Genomic DNA, 25037 nt, shown 5'->3' on the forward strand with positions numbered 1-25037 from the left:
GTCGTACTCGCACGCTGCCGCCTCTACTGCCACCTCATCCAAAGCCTCCTCGTCAAAAGTCTGCTCAAAGCCCGTCTCGGGTGTAGTGCCTCCTCGTGTTGTGGCGAAAACCGCCGCAAAATCTCCTCAGCGACCAGTACGCCCCAATGGATTGCCCTCCTATAATTGTGACGACTGCGGTGATGAACACTTCATTGCCACATGTCCTCGCTACCACAGCCGTCATCCATCGGAAAGACACGAAGTGGTTCATCGAAGACAGTTGTGCTACAATTGTCTTGGCCGTCACAATGTCCGCTCATGTAGGTCTCATCAAACATGCCGGTTATGCTCGGATCGACATCACTCCTCACTCCATGACCACATCAACATGGTCTCCTCCGCCAGAACGCCTCAAGCCTCCTCAGCCAGAACCCCTCAAGCCTCCTCGTCTAGGCCTACTTCTAAGCCCAGTGAAGCTAAGCCAGCCACCTCAAAAAGGGCCTGAAAATTTCGGGCAGTCATCAAAACTCCTCCAAGACAACTCACCTTTCTCTCGACCGCTCTAGCCCACGTTCTCACTCCAGTCACCTCGCATCAAGCAAGACTTCTCATCGACTCAGGATCGGAACTCTCGTTCATCTCTGAAGACTTCTCAAGACAGCTCAGCCTTCCTCGAAGCCAATCCAAAGTCACCATCGTTGGAATTGGTGGAGCCACCTCAAGATCAAGAGGATCAGTATTGATCACACTGAAATCTCTTCACAATCACAAAACCGTGAATATAAATGCTCATATCTTGTCATCTCCATTTACTAATCTACCATCTTTCAATTGTTGCACACGACCACGTTTGCCACACCTCGACAATTTGAAGCTCGCCGATCCAGAGTTCTACACCTCAAGGCCAATTGACATCATATTGGGTGCTGATGTCTATGGTTCCATCATTCTTCCTCAACTCCGACAAGGGCCAGATGGGTCAACTCCAACAGCTCAGCTCTCGATCTTTGGATGGTTGGTCCTAGGTCCAATATGCCCTCATCAAGAAGTCTGCTCAAGTGTGTCTCCTCAATACCATGCCACTCAAGAATCTGACCTTCAAAGCCTTCTCGAAAAGTTCTGGGAACAAGAAGAAGTCAAGTCCACTTCCGTAAGTCACCTCACTGCTGACGAGCAGGAATGTGAAGACCACTTCAAGACCACTCACTCTCGACTTCCTTCTGGACGATACATGGTAAGACTCCCATTAAAATCATCTTCTAATCTTTTGGGATCTTCCAGACAACGTGCCTTCCGATACCTCCAAGGACAATTTCGCAAGTTCGAGGGAAACCAAGAATATTGCCAGCTCTACAAGGACTTCCTCACTGAATATGAACAACTCGAGCACATGAAGAAGGCTCCCTCAGACATCTCGCATCCCAGATACTATTTGCCGCATCATGGAATTCTCAAGCCAGACAGCTCCTCCACCAAATTGCGAGTAGTGTTCAATGGTTCCAGTCCCACCTCAACAGGCCTCTCACTGAACGACATCATGCACACCGGAGCGAAACTTCAGTTAGATGTTATTGATGTATTGTTCTGGGTACGTCGCTTTAAATTTGTGTTTTCCACAGACATCACGAAGATGTACAGACAGATCATGGTGCATCCAGTCGATTGGGATCTCCAATGCATTCCCTGGCGAAACTCTGAAGATGAGATAGCGACGTACCACCTCACCACCGTCACCTATGGAACCAAGGCTGCTCCTTTCTTGGCCATTCGAGTCCTCCTCCAACTCATCGAAGATGAAGGTCACAAGTATCCACTCGCCATTCCACCACTCACCAAAGGTCGCTATGTTGATGATATCTATGGTGGTGCAGACACGAAAGAAGAACTCTCAGAAATCGCTATCGACCTGAAAAATCTCTGCATGGCGGGCGGCCTCCCCTTAGCAAAGTGGCAATCGAACTCTCCAAGTACGCTCAAGATGGTAACCGAGGAAGAAATGATACCATCGCCGATCTCATTTGACGACTGTCCTACTTCAACGAAACTTCTAGGCCTCCTCTGGTATCCTCAAGAGGATTACTTCTCGTTCAAGATCAACTCAAGCTCATCTGGGTCTGTGGTAACTAAACGTACTATGTTATCTCATATCGCTCAACTCTTTGATCCACTTGGTTTAGTATCCCCTGTCACGATCAGGGCCAAAATGTTGTTGCAGGAACTTTGGCTCCAGAAACTGTCATGGGACGAACCACTGTCACCTCAACTCACAGAAAGATGGTGCAACATCCGAGAAGATCTCAAATCACTGGCCAGTGTACGTGCTCCTCGATGGGTAGGCACCCAAGAAAATACTACCATAGAACTTCACGGCTTCTCTGATGCTTCTCAACTTGCCATGGCAGCAGTCCTCTATCTCGTAGTCCGCTCACCGTCCACAGGATCCAAAGTCACATTGCTCTGCTCAAAAACAAAAGTAACGCCGTTGAAACGCCTCACAATCCCGCGCCTCGAACTCACAGCATCTCTCATCTTGGCCAAGTTAACTAATTATGCTCATCGTGTTTTAGATACACAGATACACTCAACGACTTTGTGGACGGACTCAACAGTCTCTCTCACGTGGATCACATCTCACCCCGCTCGCTGGAAGGACTTTGTTCGAAACAGGGTAGAGCTCATCCAAGAACTAACTCCAGGTGCACAATGGAGATACGTTTCCGGCAAGGAAAATCCAGCGGACTGTGCTTCTCGCGGCTTCTCGTCATCTCAACTACTGAACAGCACTCTATGGTGGACGGGACCACCATGGATTTCCAAGTCACCAGATTCCTGGCCCAATCGTCAGCCGGCAACGACAATTGACCCCGAATCTGAAGCAAGACCCACCAAGAACCTCCTCACGGCCGTAACTCAAGACTACTCGTGGGATCTTATATACAGGTATTCTTCTCTCAATACACTGTTAAGAATTACCTCTCTCTGTTTAAGAGTCCTCGCCCGACTCAGACACTCCTCAAGTCTGAACTTCTCAACTCCGCTCACCTCAACTGACTTGGAAAAATCAAGGATCTATTGGATCAAGGCTACTCAACAAGTGTATTTTCCTCAAGAACTCAAGGCTCTTCAAAATGGTACTGCTCTGTCATCCTCACATGTGTTCAGTAGACTCACGGCGTTCATCGATCATGAAGGTGTCATTCGTGTAGGAGGACGAATCACCAACGCTCTCTTAGACCCAGATAGCAAGCATCCTGCAATAATTCCTCGAGCTTCTCAATTGACTTCTCTGATTATAGATTCTGCTCACAAACGAACTCTCCATGGAGGTACACAACTCACACTGTCCACCATCCGACAACAATATTGGATCATTGGAGGAAGAGCCCCAGTGAAATCCCACATCCTGAAGTGTGTTACATGTGCACGGCATCGAGGTATAAGAGCTCAACAACTCATGGGCCAGTTACCAAAACCACGCGTTAGACCATCTCGTCCCTTTCTCCACACTGGTGTAGACTACGCCGGACCTCTCACTATCAAAGCCTGGAAAGGAAGAGGAGCAAAGACACACAAAGGCTGGGTTTGTGTGTTTGTCTGCTTCGCCACCTCAGCAGTCCACCTCGAAGCCGTAAGTGATTACACCACTGAATCATTTATTGCTGCGTTCCGTAGGTTTACCGCTCGACGAGGCATCTGTGAAACCTTATACTCAGACTGCGGAATCAACTTCATGGGAGCCGATGCCACTCTCAAGACCATGTTCTCAAAGGCCTCCTCACAAAACCAGGTCATCGCCGAACTCCTCTTAAAAGAAGGTACTAACTGGTGCTTCAACCCACCGGCAGCTCCTCACATGGGAGGAAAATGGGAAGCAGCAGTGAAATCTTTCAAATACCACCTCGCCCGGGCTACCAAGGATCAGCCATTCACCATGGAAGAGCTGATCACACTCCTCACCCAGATCGAAGCAATCCTCAATTCTAGACCTCTCGAACCGCTCAGCGATGATCCTGAAGACTGCTCCGCTCTCACACCAGGCCACTTCTTAATAGGTACAGCTCTGAACACCGTACCTGAGCCATCTCTCGAAGACCTCTCGACTTCTCGACTGTCAAGATGGCAGTTAATTCAGCAACGCACCCAGCAGTTCTGGTCCACATGGTCAACTCAATTTCTACAACGTCAACTGTCCATCTCAAAGTGGCACCATCCAGCCCATGACATAAAGGTTGGGTCACTAGTACTCCTCACCGATGAAAGATTACCTCCATGCAAGTGGCCATTAGGGCGAGTAATGGCTGTGCACCCAGGGACAGACGGCCTTGTTCGCGTCGTCACTCTCAAGACCTCCACATCCACTCTAACCAGACCGATCTCGAAGTTGGCAATTCTGCCAGTGTCCACTCCAGACGAAGCAAGAAAGAATTTCAACCCCTCAAGTCTTCTCGATAACTTACGCTGTTAGTTATGGCGGGCGGAATGTTAAAAATTCAGCCGCTTCTCAACGACGCCACTGGCAGTTCTCAAGGATGTTCCACTCGACAGCATCGACGGCGCAGCCCCCTCTACAAGATGTCAGATGTCCAGTTTCCGCTGAAGCCATTTTTGATTCATTCTCTTTGTTAGCTCTGTAGAAGTAACGTCTCTTAGCTTTCATAGTGCTTTTCTAACCTCTCATTTTCACGCTCGCCTCTTCTGATTGTTAATTTTCAAGTCATCTCGCATCAATCCTGGTGCTAATTTGTTCATCTCACAAGGTAAAGTACTCTCAGACTGCTCAACATCATACATTACACCATTTTCATGATAATTTCATTGTACTGAAATTAGTCCACGTGCAAGAGATTCGGAATCTAGAAATAGATTCCGAATCCTTGCGAGCACTGCTCAATTGAAATGTCTTCTCAACTCAAATCGAACTATTGTCCTTTCAAAACTATATATTTTATCATATTTCATAATTTATATAGATTTTCAGACTTCTCTAGATCATCTCACATGAAAATGGGTATGTAGCACCAGGATTGAAACTTCTCAAGTTCATCTCTATAAAATTGATAACTGATTTCTTGTCTTCTCGTAACACTCGTTATTATTAGAATCAGTTTTATCATTTTTATAACACCTCGTATGATCACCTCTTATACATATGACTAATTCATGGTGTTGAGTTTCAGATGAATGAATCCTCATATTCTCCAGGGTGGACCCTGGATGTAGCTGTTATCCTCAGAACAGGATGTGAACACATCAACGTTAGTTAAACGATCAATGACATTGCTCGATACACCTCGACCTAGGCTCCACCCTGGAAAGTCTGCTCGAACACTCATGTCTACTCGATTGGTATGGTCTACTCTTTATAATATGTACTCTCATTGTTTCTCTTCTATATTCATTCATCGGACCCAACATGCATGTTAGTTTTCTCAGCCTTCAGCACATCTCAAAATCTACGATTAGAGATTTATTCAACTCAGTACTCTCATGACTTCTCTCAATTTATCAATTGTTTCTTCTATTTTTCTGATGAACGTTCTAATCGTGCTTACTTGTAAGCAGTTCGTCTGTGTAAATGCTGAATTCATTGATAAATTTTTGCACTCTTCAAGATCATCTCAATGTATATGAATTATACTTTGTTCTTCTCATATTAATTATGATTGTCCTTTTCATTTAATGAATTATTATCGAACTTCTCATTTAATTAGAATTTATTGCCCTTTTCATAGTATTTTTAATATTCTAGTGCTTCTCAAATTCATTAATTCTGTGCTTCTCATTTAACTTGTGCTACTCTTGTTCTGCTCATACTTACATTAACATTATTGATCAACTCAAATTTAATGTATCGATTTCTCGTTGATGATCAGACTTAGACATTGCAGTTTCACCTCGGGCCTATTTCTCCTTTGATTTTTCACTGCACCCGGTATAAACTTTATAAAGTGCTCGTGACCGGATAGAATTTCCCGAATGTATGTTCGCTTATAGATTCACTCATATTTTATATCACACATATCTCCCTTGTACATATAATCAGTTTCCGAAGGTGTGAATAAACTTTTACACAATTCGATTTTGACTACTTCGTTATCGCTACCACCCTAGATAGCAGCGAACTCTGTCTTCGGCTAGTAGCTACTCTGGTAGGTTTGCTATTCTTCCTATTGGAAAGAATAGCTGGCGCTCGACATTATTATTCTCCGACGTGACCACGTTACACTGTTTTATTCATATTTTTTCAATATTTATAATTTTTCAATCTTCAAATAACTCATTCAAGTTTTGTTTTTTTATTTTTCTCTCGGGATATGCATTACTTCTTTTTTGTATTCTTTGAGTTTATAGAATTGTTTCTTAACTCTTATAAAATAAATAATAATAATAATAATAATTATTATTATTCACTCTGAAGCAAAAGCTAAGTCTGTATGCAGAGCGCCTGAGAACATATAAAAGCAATTATAGCCGGAAAAGAGACAATAATTCATTCGAGAAGTCGGAAGAAACTTTCTACTGGTCACTCACATCGTCTGATGGAGAAAATGGAAAGTTACCACCAAAGGAAGCCATTGAACAATTCTGGACGGAACAATTATCAACGAAACCTCAGTTCAATGGAGATACCGGATGGATTGAAGATGAAAAGTCCGAAGCTATAAAATATGAGCCGATGCAACATGACATGATCACAATTGATGAAGTAAAATCAGCTATTAGAGGACTACACAACTGGAAAACACCCGGGCCTGATGGATTTCAGAACTTCTGGATCAAGAAACTTTGGATCATGCATGACAAATTGACCTCCGCAATAAATGATGTCATTGAAAATCCTGAAAGAATGCCAATATTCCTTACACATGGCACAACGTACCTGTTACCTAAAGACCAAAGGAATACAGAAGACCCATCCAAATACCGACCAATCACATGTCTTCCAACGATGTACAAATTAATCACATCTTGCATTTCAAATCGAATTCACAACCATTGCGAAAGGAATAACATCATCGCCATGCAACAGAAAGGATGCACCAAAGAGAGCCGAGGGTGCAAAGAACAGCTAATAATTGATTCAGTTATCTGGAATCAAGCGTTCTCCAAGCGAAGGAATCTTTACGCTGCTTACATAGACTACAAGAAAGCATTCGATTCCATACCTCACGAATGGCTCTTGACTATCTTGAACATTTACAAGGTGGATCCTAATATTGTTAAGTTCCTGAAAAACGCCATGTCAACCTGGCGTACTTCAAATGAAAGCAGCAGATGGCTCCATTACAACAGGACCTATTCCAATAAGACGCGGAATTTTCCAAGGGGATTCGCTGAGCCCTCTGTGGTTCTGCATGGATATGAATCCCTTGTCTCATAGATCGAACTCTACGGACTACGGATTTGCCATCAAAAGCGGCAGTAGAACTATGATGAAACTGAATCATCTCCTTTACAGGGACGATTTGAAACTCTTCGCATCTACCAATAGGCAAATGCAACTGATGCTGAAAATGGTGGAAGGATTCTCGGAAGACATCAAAATGAAGTTTGGACTAGAAAAATGCTGACTGCTGAACATAACGAGAGGGAAAATAGAAGATGGTACGTTCAAACTCGAAGGAAGGTGTAGAAATTGAAGCATTGAAGGAAGGAGACACATACAAGTATCTGGGCATAAAACAGGCAAGAGAAATCAATCAGAGCCAGATGAAGAAAGAACTGACGAAGGAGTTCACCCGAAGATTGAGAAGGATAATGAGAACTGGCCTTAACAGCAAGAATCTGATAAAAGCTATCAATACCTACGCTTGCTCGGCGCTGTGCTACTCATCTCTTGGACTACCACCGATTTAGCAGCCTTACAGAGAAAAATAAGGACGATGCTGACTAAACACAATAAACATCACCCAAAAGCTCAATAGAACGGACCGAGCTGCCTCGACATCTTGGAGAAAGAGGAATTGTTGATTTGTTCAACCGTATGTCCCAGGAAATTGAAGGACTTCGAAAATATTTCTTGAGCAAGGCAGCTTCGTCATAACTTCATCGAGTAGTTTGTGTTGCTGATAGTTCTACATCATTAAAGCTACAACAGGATCACTTGGAAACCGTCGAACACTCTGCAGAAAGTAAAATGCAGAAACTGATTGGCAAACCTTTGCATGGGAGGCACCAGAACGAGGTCAACCATGATTACGTTGACATATCTGCGTCGAACTACTGGTTGACTTCCAGAAGGTTGTTTCCTGAGAGAGAGGGCTTCATGCTCGCCATCCAGGATCAGGTGATTCCAACAAGGAACTACATGAAATATATCGCCAAGGATGCCTCAGTGGCGGATAATTACAATTACCATCCGGATGCTGTATCGGAAAATGAACATCACAAGCTATACTGGGATCGCACGCTTCTCACAGAACGGAAAATAACCCACAATAGACCAGACCTCAAATTGCTCAATAAGGATGAGGACAGAGCACTATTCATCGATGTGGCGATTCCAAATAATAACAATCTCCTAGATAGGCACACTGAAAAAATTTCAAAGTACAGAGATCTCGAGGAGCAAACCAGGAGACAGTGGAAGCTGAAAGATATCAAGACCATCCCTATTGTCATATCTTCTACAGGCCTGATACCGAAGAAACTACTAGAGAACTTGAGGAAACTTCAGCTGGACGAAAATATCTATAGAGTCATGCTGGGAACGGCGAGAACTGTACGCAAGTACATGGGAAATTCAGAGGAACACCGTCTGCTCCGACAGGAAGTGCGGGTGGAGCAGGAATCTAACCTACAGCAGGGAGCCGAGGAGCGACCCGTACCCGACCACCACCACGAGTCCGAGAACCTGGAAAGGGCTCCAACAGAGCTTAATCCTTTTGATATCTGAGATATCTGGGATAAGTGAATTTTCCTCTGGAGAGGAGTGTGAAAGCCGCAAGGCTTAAGTCATAATAACCACCCAGAATGGCGGATGCGCCGTTCAAAGAAGTATCCACGGACATTGTAGGACCATTGCCACGGTCAAAAAAAGGAAACTTCTACATCGTGGTAATGCAAGACCGGTTCACAAAGTGGGTAGAGTGTCGTCCGTTGCGGAAAGCCACCGCCAAAACTGTTTATTCGGCCCTCTACGAACAAGTCATCCTGAAATACGGTTGCCCAAAACTAGTAATATCCGACAACAGAGTACAATCAGACAGCAGGCTATTCAAGAACAGTCTCCGAGAGCTGAACATCGCTCACCGTTTCACACCACCGTATACTCCTCAGTGCAACCCTGTAGAAAGAGCTAACCGTACCCTGAAGACAATGATAGCACAGTTTTGTGAAGCCGATCAACGAACCTGGAATGAAAAGATAGGAAAGTAAACGTTTGCCATCAACACCGCTAATCAGGAGTCTACTGGATTCACACCGGCATTTTTGAATTATGGAAGGGAACTAGAAGTCCCGAGGGCGATTTATTCGACAAACCCCCACAATAATGAACGGAGAATTCAACCGTCCAGAAGAAGAAAACAGAGACATGACTTACCGTACTCAACAGATCAGACATCTCCAGGATGCTTATGAGTTCGTCCGTACTAAACTATACCGTGCGTTCCAACAACAGGCTCAGCACTACAATCTTCGACGAAGAGAAGTCCGATACCATGCGGGAGATCAAGTTCTACGGCGCCAAGTTGGCTCCGAAGTTTTCCGGACCGTTGTCTAGTTAACATTGTAATGAGAAAATGGGTTTTCCAACCTATTCCCTCATTTTAGAATAATTATTTTAGTTTTCCTTTTTAAATAATTTTGTTTCGAATTAATTTCCGAGAAATCTTTTCGAATTTCCAATTCAGGATTCCGACATCGTTCGGAATTGTAAACATACCGTACCGTTTTTATTCCGTTTTTATTTCCTAAAAACGATGTCGCACCGTATAAAACATCCTGAATTGGAAGATAACCGAGTTTTTTGGTTCGCTAGCACAGATAAGTCGAAATTAAGACGTTTTCATCGACGCAAAATTACCGAATTTCGACTGCCGGGCACATCTGATTTCCGCACCCCCCCTGTGGGTATAAAATCAGATGTTCCCCCGCAGGCCACTTCACTTACGTTTTTCACTTAAGATTTCCTGACTGTCGACTTGCTAATTACGATCATTAGTGCCGTCCGCCGGAATTTTTCAGAAGATTTTTTTTGTTTCTTTATATTAGAGTTCAAATTCTTTTTTTTTGCTTTTTCCTCATTCACCGCCGTTAGGGCGAATTACTTTCTGTTTCGCGAGTGCAAGTGGCCAAGCCAAAGGTAAGACGACACGCCGTTATATTTTTTTTTAATGTTGGAACTTCAGTTTTCCGTCTCTCATACCCGAGTCTGAGTTCACCCCTACTGTCATTAAAGTACCCTGCAGGTGCGGACGCCCAGGGGGTACCGAGGACACTTTGGGGTGACACACCCTTTCCCCAGTTCCCGTCTTTTTACCCCGTTCCGGTGTTCACCTTTACGGTTAGGGAGGCATTCTGCTGGTGCGGAGGCCCGGGGAGTGCCGAACGAGCCTGAAGGTGAGCCGTCGTATTTCTGTGCTGTCTTTTATCCCCTAACCCGGCTGAAGTCCAATATCTGTCCGTCAAGTGTACGTCTCAGGTTCTGGCTGGCGAACAACTCCGTTTACCCCCGTATACCGTTGAGATCGGATCCAGTGTTATTCCGTTAGTCTTTGCCCTGTAAATCTCACCGATTTCGAGTCACTGAATTTTGTAATAGTGCTAGTTGTGTTCCCCTTTTTCGAATCGACAAATAAAAGTTGTAAACGTTGATTCTGCCTATCATTGTGCGTCGCTAACATCCTAGACACAAGGGAACCCTGTCTCCGGCTAGTAGCTGCCAGGGTAGGTTTGCTATTCTCCCTTAAAGAATAGCTGGCGCTCGAGTCCACCGAAGAAAACCCCGTTACAAAAATGGCGCAACGAGCAGGGACCGTTCAGAATCTACCAGGAAACAACTGAGGTGAGAGACATTAACCGGACAGTGAGTGAATTCCCGAAACAGTGAGTAAAACCTCAGAACAGTGAGTAACTATTCCTTGAACGGAAAACTGTGAAAAATAAACTTGAACTGTGTTTTATTCCCTGCCTCTCTGTATTGAACTGTTATACTGTGAATTGAATTGGACTATATTTTGAAAATTTTCCTACTGTTGAACCCCGTTGAAAATAATTTGTGATTATTCTTTTTGCCGATTACTGTATTGAGTTGTTGAGAACTGAACTGTTATTCCGCCGTTATATCAGTGAAAATTATTTCCGATTTCTAATTGCATATTTCTGATTTATTGAATTGAACTGTTTTAATTTCACATTGAAGGTGAGTGAATTTCCGGACTTTGAAAAATTAATGAAAATTTATTGTCGCAATTGGTAAAATTTAATAGGTGTGATTTACCTATCGGTTCAATAGGGAATCACCTATTACCTGTTGATAACCTATCTACCTGTTTGCTATTTTCTTTTGACCTGTACTGTTGAAACTTACCGATTATTTCTGATTTTTCTGAAAACTGAAAGTCAATTATTGTGATTTATTTTCTGGCTATTGAACTTTGAAAAATTTTTGGAAATTTAACCTGTGCGTTTTGGTGGTGTTCGAATTTCAGGAGATTTTTTCGGACTATACGAAGTGACTTGCGATTGTGTGCGGTAGTTCTCGAATATTTTCGGACTTTAGTGGGACTGATAGAAATTTTTTTCGAGTAACGTTGGACTTTAAAAAAAAAAATTTTTGAAAATTTTTTTTTGTGATACATCGGGACTTAGATTGTTTTTGGTGCGCCGGGACTTAGACTTTTTTTCTGATACACCGGGACTTAATTTTTGTTTGGGGTGCACCGATACCCACTTCGAACTTAAGTGAATAGGTTGGCTAACGATTAACTTACCGGTTTAGACTTCGAACTTAAACGGATTGTGAAAGACATACCGAGTGTGAAATATTGGTGCGTTCTGAATCGGACTTAGTCAAATATAATATGTCGAACATGGATGTGAACCGGTTACTCAGTGATGAACTTACATTCGAATTACAACTGAGAGGACAATCGATACCCGGTACTGTGATGACTAAACGGAGTCTGCTACGACAAGTGCTTCAGTCTAATGAACCTCTACTACCCCCAACATCATTGAATCCCGCCTCCGAGATTGAGATCTGTCAAAATAAACTCACCGATTTGGTGGAATCCCTTCAGAACTTCAATCATAGTAATGCGGCTAACGAATTTTCGCGAATTTACACCAGATTAATACACATTCAAGGCAGGCTGAACTTTATTGTCACCGCAGACACAACACAGTTACAATTGATTGAACAAATGAAGGCGACTACAGATAAGGCGTTGGAGACACTGGAGGAGCTGCGTAGGAAGAGTAATCCTGAACAGCCGCAGACATCCAACCGAGGTCAGAGGTCTCTTCTGGATGAGGAGGTGCCCAGTTCACCTGGGATGTCACCGATCCAACCGGAGAGGTTATCAAAGGTTGAGACATCACTTATCGACTTAGGAGATGGTGTCGATCCTCCTGCTGTAGTTAATGTCTCACGTACCGGTACACCTGTAAGAAATCCAACATTAGAACGGGTCATGAATGAGACAAGGCAGACATGTAGAGCATTACTACAACAATTACCAGCGATACCTCTCACACAGTCACAGGACTGTGGGACAACAACACCTGAGGGTCCGACACAAAGTAGATGGGTTAATTCCACACGAAGGGTATCTTTTCCACGCTTACCTGCACCGTGGATAAGTTCTGACCGGCCAATTATCACAACACCTGCCAGATCGGAACCGGAGTCTCGATCAACAGTACCAACTGTCCCGGTACACAAATGGAACATCTCCTTTGATGGCACTGGTAGTGTAACTGGATTTCTTGAAGAGGTGGAGAGGCTGGCTGAATCCCGTAGGGTATCCCTGGAACAAGTTTTCGAATCAGTGTATGAATTACTAAGAAAGGATGCGAGGGATTGGTTCATTCCCAGGAGAGGTACTTTTGAGGACTGGGAGGATTTTAGCAACCAGCTGAAAGAAGCATTTCTGCCAGTTAACTATGAGGAAAATCTGTTGGAGGAAATAAAAAGGCGAACACAAGGCCCTGAAGAAAAGTTACTTCTATATGTTACCCGGATGCAGAACTTATTCCAGAAACTCACCTATGCAAAACCATCCGAGGTGGAGCAGATCCGGCTTATCCGACAGAGGTTGATCCCGCCCTTACAGCAAGCCTTGGCCTTCCAGGAGACCAAGACTTATGATGAACTTCTCCGTAAGGGAAAAGTTTTTGAACTGGTCCAGTGGCAGATGAGCCAGTACACCCGGCCACCCTCCAAACCAGGTTTCGTGGAAGAACCTCACCTGACGTACAATTCCCGTCAACTGAACCGATACCAAGCAGGCTTTCCTATGGACACCGGAGAGCAGGTTCACCAAACAATCGATCACAGGGAATCGCCGCCGACACCAGCCAACCAGACACGACTTTCCCAGCCGAGGGAAAGCCGCCCAGAGCCACCCAAGTCCAGAGAGTCAATATCCCAGCGACAGGAATCTCACCGTCCGACTTCTGGAGACAGGTCCGAAGGTCGATCCAGACCTGCAACACCGCCACCCCGCCGTCCAGCCGAAAATAGCCCCGCTGACCGGACGGAACCACCTTCAGGGAGGAGAGTGTCCTTCCAGACACAGTGTTTCCGATGTGGTGGATATGGCCACATGCGTCGAGAATGTCGCAGGCCACCGAAAATCTTCTGTTCCCGATGCCAGAGGGAAAACATTCTCTCACGAGACTGTCCGTGTTCGGGAAACTGAAGGGGAGATTGGGGGCGGAGTCGACCACATCTCCCGGAATCTTGACTCCACTGGCACCGACTACCTGTAATGATAACCGTCCGTTAGTAGAGGTCAGAATAGCCGGCAAACACTTCCGAGCACTGATAGATACCGGAGCGACCAGGAGTTTCTGCAGTCAGGCCGTATCCGATCCGTGTGAAAGTAAAGGAATCACAGGACAAACAATGCACAACAGTTTCGCAGTAATAGCGAACGGACAAACCACCGTCACACCGAAACTGTACACCACCACCGTGCAAATTTCCGATTACACACTGCCTGATTTGAAATTCTTACTGGTACCAAACTTACCGGTTGACATTATTCTGGGGATGGATGTTCTGTCGACTTTCAAGTTTTCCGTAAACCTCAGTACCGCCGAGTGCTTTCTGGAAGGCCGTCTGATCTCGAAACCGATGACTCCCGTCGAAACCACCACAGAAGTTCACACCGCCGAAGAACACCTGTTGGAGCTGACGGAGTCTCAGAAACAGGAGCTGGAGGCATTTCTGAAAGAAGAATTAAAGAAGTTTGAGGACCTATATGGTACAACCGACCTGATTGAACATAAGATCAAACTGAAACCGGGCACCGAACCGATCAAACAACGATACCGACCCCTAAACCCGAAAATGCAGGAGATCTTCAATCAGGAAGTAGACCGTATGCTGGCTGAGGGAGTGATTGAACCCTCCAAGTCACCGTGGAGTTCACCGGTATTATTGGTCAGGAAGAAAGACGGAAAATACCGTTTTTGCATCGACTTCCGTGCCGTCGACCAAGTGTCTGTAAAAGATGCATACCCGTTGCCGTACATTTCTGGGATTCTGGATAAACTGCGTAAGGCCAAATACATCTCCACACTGGATCTGAAACAAGGATATTGGCAGATACCGTTAGCAAAGGAAAGCCGTCCGATTACTGCCTTCACAGTTCCAGGAAGGGGATTGTTTCAGTTCACCGTCATGCCGTTTGGTCTTCACGCTAGTCCAGCCACATTTCAGAGATTCTTAGACACCGTTATTGGCCCAGAAATGGAACCGGAGGCGTTCGCTTACCTGGACGACATAGTTGTCCTGGGGGAAACTTTCGAGGAGCACCTGGAGAACTTAAGAGAAGTATTCCGACGGTTGAGAGAAGCCAATCTTCGTCTCAATCCCGAAAAGTGTGACTTTGTGCGAAAATCCCTAAAATACCTAGGACATGTCGTTACTTCCGAAGGAATCCGTACCGACCCGGATAAAGTTTCCTCTATCGTAGCATTCCCAGCGCCGAAAACCATCCGTGAATTGCGCCGTTTTCTGGGAGTTGCTAGCTGGTACCGCCGTTTTATAGAGAACTTTTCCGATGTCGTTGCACCGTTGACCCACCTGTTAAAGAAGAAACCACGTTGGAAGTGGGGTGAGGAACAACAAAAAGCGTTCGACCTCCTGAAACAAAAACTGACCGAATCACCTATACTGGCCTGTCCGGATTTCAATCAACCGTTCGTCCTGCAAACAGACGCCAGTGACGTAGGCCTTGGAGGAGCCCTGACCCAAGTTCTTGATGGAGAGGAAAGGGTGATCGCCTATGTCAGCCGTACCTTGAACACCGCCGAAAGAAATTACTCCGTGTCCGAAAAGGAATGTCTAGCCATTGTTTTCTCGATAGAGAAACTGCGACCATACCTGGAAGGATTTCATTTCACCGTAATTTCCGACCACATGAGTCTAAAATGGCTGAATTCCATCAAGTCACCGTCCGGAAGAATTGCTCGATGGGCCGTTTTCCTTCAGCAATTCGACTTTGAAGTCCAATACCGGAAAGGTGCCCTGAACAAAGTCGCCGACAGTCTGTCCCGAAACCCGTTACCGTCTGTAGATTCCGTATGCCTGGCCGACGTCGAAGTTCGCTGCAGTTGGTACAACAAAAAGCTCCAAGAGGTACAAAGAGACCCAGAAGATTTCCCTGACTTCGCCGTTGAGGATGGGAAACTGTATCGTCACTTCTGGGACTCTTCCGACTTTACTGAAGTCGGATCCGGACAACCATGGAAGCTCTGTGTACCCACCGAACAACGACTGGAGGTCCTGCAAGAAAATCACGATTCTGAATTAGCTGGTCACCTGGGAATCTCCAAAACCATCTCTCGGCTAGCCCGGAATTATTACTGGCCAGGGATGTTCAGAGATGTCGCAAAATACGTAAGGAACTGCCCATCCTGTCAAAGGTACAAAGTACCACAACAGAAGACGCCTGGAAAAATGCAACCACATAGAATGACTGATGCACCGTTCCAAGAGGTCTGTACAGATGTGGTCGGACCACTTCCCCGTTCCAAGAAGGGAAATTCTTACGTAGTGGTGATGCAGGACCGTTTCACGAAATGGGTTGAATGCCGTCCGTTGCGGAAAGCCACCGCTAAAACCGTTTATTCAGCCCTATATGAACAGGTTATACTCCGATATGGCTGTCCGAAACTGGTGATATCTGACAACGGGGTACAGTATGACAGTAGACTGTTCAAAAACAGTCTCCGAGAGCTAAACATTGCTCACCGTTTCACCCCTCCGTATACACCACAATGCAACGCCGTAGAACGAGCCAATCGTACGTTGAAAACTATGATAGGTCAGTTCTGTGAAGCCGATCACCGTACTTGGGATGAGAAGTTGGGTGAACTAACCTTCGCCCTGAATACCGCAAAACAAGAATCTACAGGATTCACACCGGCATTCCTGAACTATGGAAGGGAACTAACAGTTCCAAAGGCAATCTACTCGTCAAACACCCAAGACGAAGACACCGAGGAGACAAACAGAAGCCCAGAAGAAAGTAGAGTAAATCTTACTCACCGTACAGAACAAATCCGTCATCTTCAGGAGGCCTATGAGTTTGTCAATACCAGGTTGTACCGTGCATTTGAGCAGCAAGCTCACCATTACAACCTCCGTCGAAGAGAAGTTCGTTTCCATGTCGGTGATAGAGTTCTGCGCCGTGCTAATCCGCTGTCGTCCGCCGTTGATAGCTTTGCAGCCAAGTTGGCTCCGAAGTTCTCTGGTCCGTATACCGTTGTGAAAGTGATTTCACCCGTTGTTTATGACCTGAAAGATGACAGTGGTAAGAAAATCACCAATATTCATGTGAAGGATTTAAAACCGTTCCATCCGTCTGATCATTAGTAAGTACACTGTATAGCAACCGTAATAAAAACCAACCGTACCGTTATATTATAGCATGCACCGATAAAAAATGGGATACATCCGTTCTGTCTGTCTCTATTTCACCCCTCTGTAACCGTTAAAAATAATATTTATCACCGAAAATAGATTAGTAATGGGGTACTACCGCTGCTTTCACCGAATAAGTGCCCAGGTGAGTGAAATAGAGCCCTATACTTGTATCTCCTTATTAACTGCCAGAATGTACATACCTAGATTTCCGCGATTCCACCATAACCGATAGATCTAACCTGGTCTGCCAGTGTTGGGGGATTCTGTTCCGTACAGTTTTGTTTGTTCTGTGCAGCTTTTATTACCACCAAACAGGGCCGTCTGACTGTCATTGTGTAGATAAGTGGTATCCCAGAACACCTACAACAGAAAATTCCGTTAATTCACTGGAAAAACAGGAACCGTAACCGTTAATTCAATTTTTCTGTATTAATTGTGGGACCGATAATACCAAGTGAGATACACCCGTCCTGTCTGTTTCTATTTCACCCCTGTGTTACTGTTAAATACAATAACCGAATAGAAAATAGCAATAGAAGGCTGACACCGCTTACACCGATATTACAAACTGGCCTGAACGGTAAGTGAAATAGAACAGTATATTTGTATCTCCTTATTAAAATTACCGACCGTACTTACCGTTTCTTCCGAAATTCCACCGAACACCCTGTTATCCCTCTGCTCCAGGATATCAGTATGCTAAATGCTTTTTCTCTCATTTTTATGCAACCTCCAACTGCTGCTGACTCCAACACCCTCGGAGAAGCTCACCACCGTCACAGGGGGAGTCAACGACGCTGTCCAGTATTCCAAACTACCCTGGTTCGATGATATTGGTAACTGTTAACCCCCATGACATGTGCCCGGAGCCGGCTTTGCGAAGTCCACCCTAAAATGGTTCAGAAATAACACAACGAATGACAAATCGAAATGGTACTCACTTTGAAGATTCCGTCCTGCACTGTTTCCACTATTTTCCGGCATTTCTTTCACCGATGGAAATGGAAATCGAAATTTGGAACCACCCGGCGAAATTTGACAATTGGACTTTGGAGGTTAGCTGATAGAACACCGAACTTCGACAGAACCACCGGCGGACATACGTCAACGCGGACCATAGAGTGGGAGCAACCGGGATAGCATCAGAGATATATCTTCTATATCTCTGGATAGCATTCGCCGAGTATACGCCACCTGGAGTAGATTAGGTGAACTTGTTTATTGTAAATCCGATCTCAATCGTCTTGCCGTGAATAGTCAAACCGTTAACCGGACTTAGTAGATTTCACCGTGAAAAATTTAATCCCCTATTTCATCGTGGATTCAATTTTTCAACCGGAGACGAGGGGATGTAATGAGAAAATGGGTTTTCCAACCTATTCCCTCATTTTAGAATAATTATTTTAGTTTTCCTTTTTAAATAATTTTGTTTCGAATTAATTTCCGAGAAATCTTTTCGAATTTCCAATTCAGGATTTCGACATCGTTCGGAATTGTAAACATACCGTACCGTTTTTATTCCGTTTTTATTTCCTAAAAACGATGTCGCACCGTATAAAACATCCTGAATTGGAAGATAACCGAGTTTTTTGGTTCGCTAGCACAGATAAGTCGAAATTAAGACGTTTTCATCGACGCAAAATTACCGAATTTCGACTGCCGGGCACATCTGATTTCCGCACCCCCCCTGTGGGTATAAAATCAGATGTTCCCCCGCAGGCCACTTCACTTACGTTTTTCACTTAAGATTTCCTGACTGTCGACTTGCTAATTACGATCATTAGTGCCGTCCGCCGGAATTTTTCAGAAGATTTTTTTTGTTTCTTTATATTAGAGTTCAAATTCTTTTTTTTTGCTTTTTCCTCATTCACCGCCGTTAGGGCGAATTACTTTCTGTTTCGCGAGTGCAAGTGGCCAAGCCAAAGGTAAGACGACACGCCGTTATATTTTTTTTTAATGTTGGAACTTCAGTTTTCCGTCTCTCATACCCGAGTCTGAGTTCACCCCTACTGTCATTAAAGTACCCTGCAGGTGCGGACGCCCAGGGGGTACCGAGGACACTTTGGGGTGACACACCCTTTCCCCAGTTCCCGTCTTTTTACCCCGTTCCGGTGTTCACCTTTACGGTTAGGGAGGCATTCTGCTGGTGCGGAGGCCCGGGGAGTGCCGAACGAGCCTGAAGGTGAGCCGTCGTATTTCTGTGCTGTCTTTTATCCCCTAACCCGGCTGAAGTCCAATATCTGTCCGTCAAGTGTACGTCTCAGGTTCTGGCTGGCGAACAACTCCGTTAACCCCCGTATACCGTTGAGATCGGATCCAGTGTTATTCCGTTAGTCTTTGCCCTGTAAATCTCACCGATTTCGAGTCACTGAATTTTGTAATAGTGCTAGTTGTGTTCCCCTTTTTCGAATCGACAAATAAAAGTTGTAAACGTTGATTCTGCCTATCATTGTGCGTCGCTAACACCCTAGACACAAGGGAACCCTGTCTCCGGCTAGTAGCTGCCAGGGTAGGTTTGCAATTCTCCCTTAAAGAATAGCTGGCGCTCGAGTCCACCGAAGAAAACCCCGTTACAACATGTTTCAGATGGAACATTTACACCTGGGGGAAATCCTAGGAGAAGGCAGCTTGGGGCTTGTCTATGGAGGCCAACGACACGGCCAAGCAATGGCGGTGAAAAGGATTATGTTGACTCACCACGCCATCCAGGAAGTCGACATACTCAGGTCCCTAGAACATCCAAACATACTATCCCTGCAAGAGGCCATCATTGAGGCAAATTACCTTTTTATGGTGATGCCTCTCTGCGACGAGGACCTCAACGCATTCCTGCGTCGAGAGGGGCCCAGAAGCCAGCCGTCTCGGTTCTTCCGGGTGATGAGGCAACTGGCAGCAGCCTTGACGGAGTGTCATCGTCAGCGGATAGTGCACCGAGACATCAAGCCGGCCAACATCTTACGCCGCCGGTGCCGATACCTGCTAGCAGATTTTGGGTTGGCCGAAACGCTTACCACCGCCCAAACCCTGCTCACCGAGCCAGCAGGAACCATGGTATACTGGGCACCGGAACAACGAAGACTGGAGCCGTATGACAAGTCCGTCGACCTGTGGGCGTTGGGGTTAGTGGCCGTGGAGGTGGCGACCGGCCTACTGTGCCGTCAGGGTGAGGAGGAACAGCATTGGGCCTCATCCCTGGGCGAAAGATACCGGGCGGAGATAGAACGGTTGAGATTTCCCGTCCGATGGTACATCGAGGGCTTGCTCCAGGATAACCCGTCCCACCGGAGACCTGCTGCACAGTGGGAGTGGCCTGGAACAAATACCGTACTGTTAGATGAAATCGTAGCCCAGCCTGATACCGGTATCCACACTAAGGCCAGCACCGCTTCCACCAGCATCTCCGTTAACGCCACCACCCCAACTGTCACCTGTCCCACAGGAACCACCAGCTCCAGGGAAGACACAGGTTTTATCATCATGGCTAGCATCCAAGATCCAGACTCAGCCCAATCCCCGTCTGTGGTCACCCAGTTTTCGGGCTGAGGTGATCGCCCTACTACCAACCACCGTCGAGGGCAGACGCCAGATCCGACTGAAACTCAGGTTTCCCTCCGGCACTGCGCGCCGTCTCTGGGTGCCAGTAGACTAAATCCGTAAGAATTATCTTCCTGAAAAAAAAAAATTGCTCCAGTCAAGCCGTGCGTTCACCATATAGGAACACATAAGAAATGCCAGGTATTAATGATCTTACCTCTTTTCAGACTCCATTAAACGGCTGCAACATGAGCGACTCAGAATTCCTGGACCGACTCGACGAGGAGCTGGGCTTTGTCGATCCGTTCAAAGACCAGGAACCGGAATCTCCTCCTCGCCCCGTGCGGTTGCCGCTGGGAGCACTCAAAGCATTTGGTCGCCCCAAACCGATCACCTCTACATCTGTCACTGACCGTTCCCCATCACCGTCCAGGAAGCAGGAACCACAACAGGCGGCTGTTCGGACACAAAGGCAGAGTGCGATGGAGATAGACTTTCCAGCTGAAAAGAGAAACACTTGTAAGCAAGATGAACGTTATTCTATAAACAAGGAGAACATTTCCACACAAGCGAATAGCCATCAACCGGATAATCGTCAACATGACATCCATCGACATAATATCCGTCCAGCTCGTGTAACAACCAAGAAAGACCTTCCAGCCAGAGTACGTACAGTTGGCACAATGGGGCCAAATGTTTACTTGGAGCTTCGACCTAATATGTGTTGGAGATGTGGCCAAGGTAAGCACTGTCGAGCTCACTGCACCGGTACCCCGATTTTCTTCTGCAGCAGTTGCGGCCTGCTAGGTACACTAACTAGAAATTGTCCTTGTCATTCTCATCACCGTCAAAGAGAGGCTGCCGTCCAGTGTGATATCCCCAGCGCATCCACCCAAACTGAACCACCCCGAAAGAAGTTGAACAAGCTCCGCATGCCAACCAGTAGGGAATTAGCCCTCCGTGCTTGCCAAGATGTCGAGAACTCCGTGAAGCCAAGGACAATAGCAAGGAGAAATCGCGTAAATCTGAAGCTCATTATTAAACATAGTTATAACCGATTACACCGTCACAATTCCGTTCAAATTCCGTACATGCACCACCGTTGACCGAAATATTGTATCTACAGATTTTCATCCGTTCAGCATGCAATCAAATATGAATCGAACCTGTTAAAATTGTCTGAAAAATCTGCTATTTATGTAAGGAATATTGATAAAGGATACTGTTTCACATTTCAACTGTGTATATCCGTCTATTAATCAAATGCATCTAACCAATTTCTATTCTGAATCGAACCGAAATTATTATACCGTCAATTTAACACTGTCTACCTGAAGAAAACACCGTCTACCTGAAAACAGAAAACAGAGGAAAACCGTTCCAGGAAGAAAAGTGGACCACGAGGAACGATGAAGATCAGAGAAGTTATTTTTAGAAGTTACCCACCTGCGAGTCTCATGCCGGCTCCGAGAGTCCCAACGTCCGTGTAACCAGGTCGGAAGGGGCAGACCAGTCCATTGAGCCCCCACGTCGAGTTGTCGGAGGCTTTCCACCTGTTGCAGCTTCCAAGAATCCTGGTTAACCTACAAAATCATGATGGAATTCTAACATCCGCCAAACACAATTCAAACTGGGTACTCACCGGAGGGATGAAACATAGCACGTTTCCGACCAGCGATGAAGGTGGATTTCCACATGGAGAAAGAACCCACACCATGTATCCACGGACGCTGAACAAAATTCTTTGACAAAATGGCGGAGACCTGCGCCGAATGACTGACGCTGACGTTTCTGCGTGCGCATTGGAACTACCACTGCCAACCATAGAGAGGAATAGGTACTCCATTGACAAGGTTATTTCACTTGTAAGTCCGGTCACGTGCACATATAGATGGCGCGCGGGAAAAAAAGGTCACTATTTCTAGGGGTAGATAAAGTCGTGAAATTAAACTTGGGGTGTAAGGGGGAAGGATGCGTATTATAGCCTCTCCTCTCAAATGCCAACCTCACCTACTCGCGGTGCACCCTGTTCTTACGAACGAGGCTCTGGCGACCGAACATGAGCGGTATAACTCTGTTTCCCACAATTACCTAGCCTAAACATTGGCTTGAGCAGGAAATGGCTTTATGCGTTGCTCAAGTTACGTCTCAGACATTGTCGTCTCAGGATACCTGTGCCACAAGATAATCTAGTGGTAGCCGCAACCAAAGTTGCACTGACAGCGTTACCATTGCAGCTTTTAAACACCTTCTAACGCAGCTCCTACAAAAAGATGGATCAGTCAAACAGGACAAAATTTGTATCCGGAGGTAAAATATCCTCATTTGGATCTCCGGGGGAAGGTGCCTGAGCGAGTGAATCTTCGTACAAAAACCAATGAGAAGCACATAGCTTTTGCAGCATGGAACGTCAGAACCTTGCTAGACAACCACAAGGCTGACCGACCAGAGAGGCCCTAATCGATAAGGAACTGCAACGAACATCCATTGCAATAGTTGCCTTAAGCGAGACACGCTTTTCGGACGAAGGTAGCTTGGTAGAACAAGCGTATACTTTTTACTGGAAAGGCTTGCCGGAAGGCAAAATCAGACAACATGGCGTTGGCTTTGCCATTAGAAACGACCTGGCCGCCAAACTTACCGAAAATCCAGTTGGTATCTCAGAACGTTTAATGACCCTACGCTTTCCTGCAGCGAATAACACGTTTGTGAACATCATTGCAGTATACGCGCCCACTTTGAACTCCTCTGACAACTTGAAGGACACTTTCTACGAAACACTCGTTGCTACATTAAGTAAAATCCCAAAACGGGAACGAATTATTCTCCTTGGAGACTTCAACGCCAGAGTGGGCAGATGTCAAGACTCAGAACTATGGCCGGGAATAATAGGGAAACACGGCACAGACAGCATTAATTCGAATGGAGAACGTCTGCTGGCTCTTTGTGCAGAACACAATCTGTGTATAACGAACACCTATTTTATTACGAGACCCAATTCAACGGGGACCTGGCGCCACCCGCACTCAGGGCATTGCCATACCCTCGACTATGTGATCGTGAGAAGAAAAGATCTGAAAGAGGTTTTGGTCACTAAACCCAGAGCAGATCTGGAGTGCTGGACTGATCATAGGCTGGTAATCTCGAGAATGAAAATCTCAATGCCCCCAAAATACCAACGCAAGCCAAAGTATCTAAGAGAGCGCCTTCAAATCTGCAAACTACAAAACCCTTCTACAAAGGAAAGATTCGCAGCTGCCGTCAAAGATAGCCTAACACCACCGGATTATAACGACGACATTGAGACTCATTGGCTTCGCTTCAAGTCATCTCTTACAAATACATCGAAAGAAATACTGGGCACAAAACGCTCCCGAAAATCCCCAGACTGGTTTGTCGATAGCGAAACTCATATCACACCCCTTTTGGACGCAAAACACAAAGCGATGAAAACCGCAACCAACAAGCCTGGCGATGTTGCAGCCCGAAATAGTTTTATTAACATAAAACGCGAGGTCCGTCAAGAAATAAGAAAAATCAAGGATAGCTGCTGGAAAGAAAAAGCAAGGAAAATATAAGCTTACGCCGATAACCATGACTACAGGCGGTTTTTCGAAGCTATCAAAACTGTTTACGGTCCAAGCAGAAGAGCTAGCTTTCCTATAAGAGATGCTCATGGAGCTATTCTAAATGATGATAGAAAAATTCTCGAAAGATGGAAGGAGCATTATTCACAGGTCTTGAATCAAAATAACGTTTCGGATTTATCCATTTCAGACCTGCTCCCTGCGTATAGTCCGATGACATCGCTTGATGACGAAATATCAACGTCGGAAATCATAAGTGCGATTAAAAATATGAAAAATGATAAGTCACTTGGTCTAGACGGCATTCCAGCGGAGATATTCAAAGCCTTGGATGAAGACATTGTCAATAGTCTCCTAACACTATTCCGCAAGATCTGGGAACAGGGAGATGTGCCACAAGACTTCAGAGAAGCTTTAGCTATCAACCTCTATAAGAACAAAGGCGATACGTCGAATTGCAACAATTACAGGGGCATATCGTTGCTTAGTGTGGCCAGTAAAATTCTCTCGAAGATTATGGCTAATCGTCTGGTTCCACTCTTAGAAAAACTATTACCTGAATCCCAGTGCGGCTTTCGACCAAATCGAGGTACGGTGGACCTAATTTTTACACTGCGACAGCTACAAGAGAAGGCTCGTGAACAACTGTTAAAAATTGAACGAAGCCCACATCCGACTCCTCTCTAGTCTACGCTCCTGACCAGCTCCGGTGGCCGCGTATGGTACCCCGATTCGGCGGTGCGCTGGTTGAACGACGCAGCGGTCCCACTTTCCGTGTTTTTCAGAAGTGAAAAACCTACACATTTACATATTTTTCAAAAGATTCTCTT

At 45.5% G+C, this 25037-nt stretch overlaps 2 protein-coding genes across 2 annotated transcripts; both read left to right on the forward strand.

Annotated features, from left to right (window-relative positions):
- The first annotated feature begins 3228 nt into the window (after window positions 1-3228).
- On the forward strand, window positions 3229-25037 carry LOC123322721. The gene is made up of 2 exons (XM_044910708.1): window positions 3229-4531; window positions 24958-25037. The coding sequence occupies exon 1, from the start codon at window positions 3437-3439 to the stop codon at window positions 4445-4447; it is 1011 nt and encodes a 336-aa protein (XP_044766643.1). The 5' UTR covers window positions 3229-3436; the 3' UTR covers window positions 4448-4531; window positions 24958-25037.
- Window positions 19664-20629, forward strand: LOC123322198 (cell division control protein 2 homolog 3-like). The gene has a single exon (XM_044910107.1). The coding sequence runs from the start codon at window positions 19664-19666 to the stop codon at window positions 20627-20629; it is 966 nt and encodes a 321-aa protein (XP_044766042.1).

This window comes from Coccinella septempunctata, chromosome 1 (assembly GCF_907165205.1).
Source record: "Coccinella septempunctata chromosome 1, icCocSept1.1, whole genome shotgun sequence".
Classification (NCBI taxonomy): Eukaryota; Metazoa; Arthropoda; class Insecta; order Coleoptera; family Coccinellidae; genus Coccinella; species Coccinella septempunctata.

What these genes read in the sequence shown, in the direction of transcription:
- LOC123322198 (XM_044910107.1), top strand. Translation starts at nt 19,664, where the DNA reads ATGTTTCAGATGGAACATTTACACCTGGGGGAAATCCTAGGAGAAGGC.
- LOC123322721 (XM_044910708.1), top strand. Translation starts at nt 3,437, where the DNA reads ATGGGCCAGTTACCAAAACCACGCGTTAGACCATCTCGTCCCTTTCTC.